Raw genomic sequence first — 1,674 nt, 5'->3', positions numbered from 1 at the left:
TGCCCTTAAAAGCCAGTACTATTACTGCTCTAAAACATCCGATCCACATTTAGTAATTTACAACACTACTCTAAATACACTATATATATGCGTAACTAACGCCCGAGAAGGTCGATCTGACCTTTGCCACATACACATATTTAACACTGATAAATACTACGATGGACATTCATGTTCGAACATTCTATACGCGAGCACATACACATGCGAAGCGGCCCATGCATTTCTCTATTCTCTCGTTTTGTATCATGTGTCACGTTCAGGGAAATGGCGCCCTCAGTATCATATCGGTGAGCTTTATATCAATGGCAAAACCCTTCCCATGCTGTTTCCAGTAATCAGCCTGCGGATTGATCCACTCCGGCTCCGGGAACTCCACCCTCGACGCCCTCAGAGCTTCTGTCGATATGTTGTACTTCCTATCCCTCGCATGGAGCAGCTCCGGTGAGACCTGGCCCAGGTTCACCGGTTGTGGAGACATCATCAAGGCAGGCGCACCCAGTGGTAGCTTGTCACCTTATTCACAACCCCTCCTTAAAATCAGTCGAATCGATCCATTTGATTTACAGATTAAAAAAAAAAAATGCTTAGCTATACGTACGTGGCGTGCATGCAAGTAAACGATGCTATTATGCTAAGTTTTATGCAGTTTCTTACCTCTATCAACCTGCCATGTGCACCAGAATTTGCCGTATGTTTTGACCAGATTTTCGAGTTCGGGCTTCTCTATTATTCCTGGAACTCGGGGATTGACCCAGAGGCCAGACTTGATCTGGATCGTCCAAAGTCGATGCATTATCACAATCAAGAATTCAAAAAAGAAAGCGAATAATCAAGACTAAACTGGAGAACAGGTGCGCGGTACAACCTCATAAGCATGGGAATGCCACAGCTTTTGCTCATCCGGAGGCAAATCTTCAAATATCCTGTCCGATATTATATATTCAATACCTGTAGACCAGAACAATTAAGTTGCAAGTTGAAAAGACAACGTTTTTCTTTCTTTGGTCAAAGCAAAAGTAAGAAGCGTAGGTCGGGACCGGAGACAAAAGTTTTACCGATGAGACAGCCATGAGCGTGATCCGTATCGTAAACGGCGCACTGGAGGAAGTCCTGGTTGAGGCGGGTGATGTAATGGTGGGTCTCGATATGGCGGGTCATGTCGTGGCTGTAGGAGGCAAAGGTGCAGGCGTGCTGGCTCATCTTCTTCACCGGCTTGAGGGACTGAAGTATTTGAGATCCCTTGTCTATCACATGCTGCTCCACCGTCATAGGCTGCCCAGGCGGCCTGGGTTCTCCGTCAGTAGCCAAAGCACTTGGTGACTTGTCGCTCGAGGCCATTATAAATTATGAGAACGACGTACGCGATCGTATGAAGCCGATGACTCACTAACTCTCCCCTTAGCTAGCTCGTTGCTGTTTGTTGCTTTTGGTAGAAAGGTCGGTCGTGCAATCTAGGGAGTGTTATAGGATCAGCAATAGATCAGGAAGAGTGGATAGAGAACGTAACGTGGAGAGGTTTGAACGTCCCACGTAGACATTATGCATGCAAAGTTTGAGGTGGCGTCTACTGGCTAGAACCTATCCTCTTCGCTTTAGCTTTTGTTTTCTTTTGCCTTTTTACCCCGGCCTTCTGTATGTATTTTTTAGTTAATTATTATTTTACGAGAAGTT

General features: G+C 45.6%; 1 protein-coding gene across 1 annotated transcript; it reads right to left on the bottom strand.

The window, feature by feature from the left end:
- Nucleotides 1-1,472, bottom strand: LOC109014886 (oil body-associated protein 2C-like). Its single transcript, XM_018997379.2, has 4 exons — nt 1,059-1,472; nt 869-951; nt 658-772; nt 1-516 (listed from the first exon to the last, which is right to left on the bottom strand). The coding sequence occupies exons 1-4, from the start codon at nt 1,339-1,341 to the stop codon at nt 260-262; spliced, it is 738 nt and encodes a 245-aa protein (XP_018852924.2). The 5' UTR covers nt 1,342-1,472; the 3' UTR covers nt 1-259.
- Nucleotides 1,473-1,674: the final 202 nt, after the last annotated feature.

This window comes from Juglans regia, chromosome 4 (genome assembly GCF_001411555.2).
Source record: "Juglans regia cultivar Chandler chromosome 4, Walnut 2.0, whole genome shotgun sequence".
NCBI classification, from domain to species: Eukaryota; Viridiplantae; Streptophyta; class Magnoliopsida; order Fagales; family Juglandaceae; genus Juglans; species Juglans regia.
The sequence above is the reverse complement of the archived record's forward strand: the minus strand, read 5'-3'. Positions and strand labels throughout refer to the sequence as shown.

What these genes read in the sequence shown, in the direction of transcription:
- LOC109014886 (XM_018997379.2), bottom strand. Translation starts at nt 1,341, where the DNA reads ATGGCCTCGAGCGACAAGTCACCAAGTGCTTTGGCTACTGACGGAGAA. An exon ending in CGCTCATGGCTGTCTCATCG is followed by an intron (nt 952 to 1,058) that starts GTAAAACTTTTG and finishes TCTGGTCTACAG; the next exon opens with GTATTGAATATATAATATCG. An exon ending in CACATGGCAGGTTGATAGAG is followed by an intron (nt 517 to 657) that starts GTAAGAAACTGC and finishes GTTGTGAATAAG; the next exon opens with GTGACAAGCTACCACTGGGT.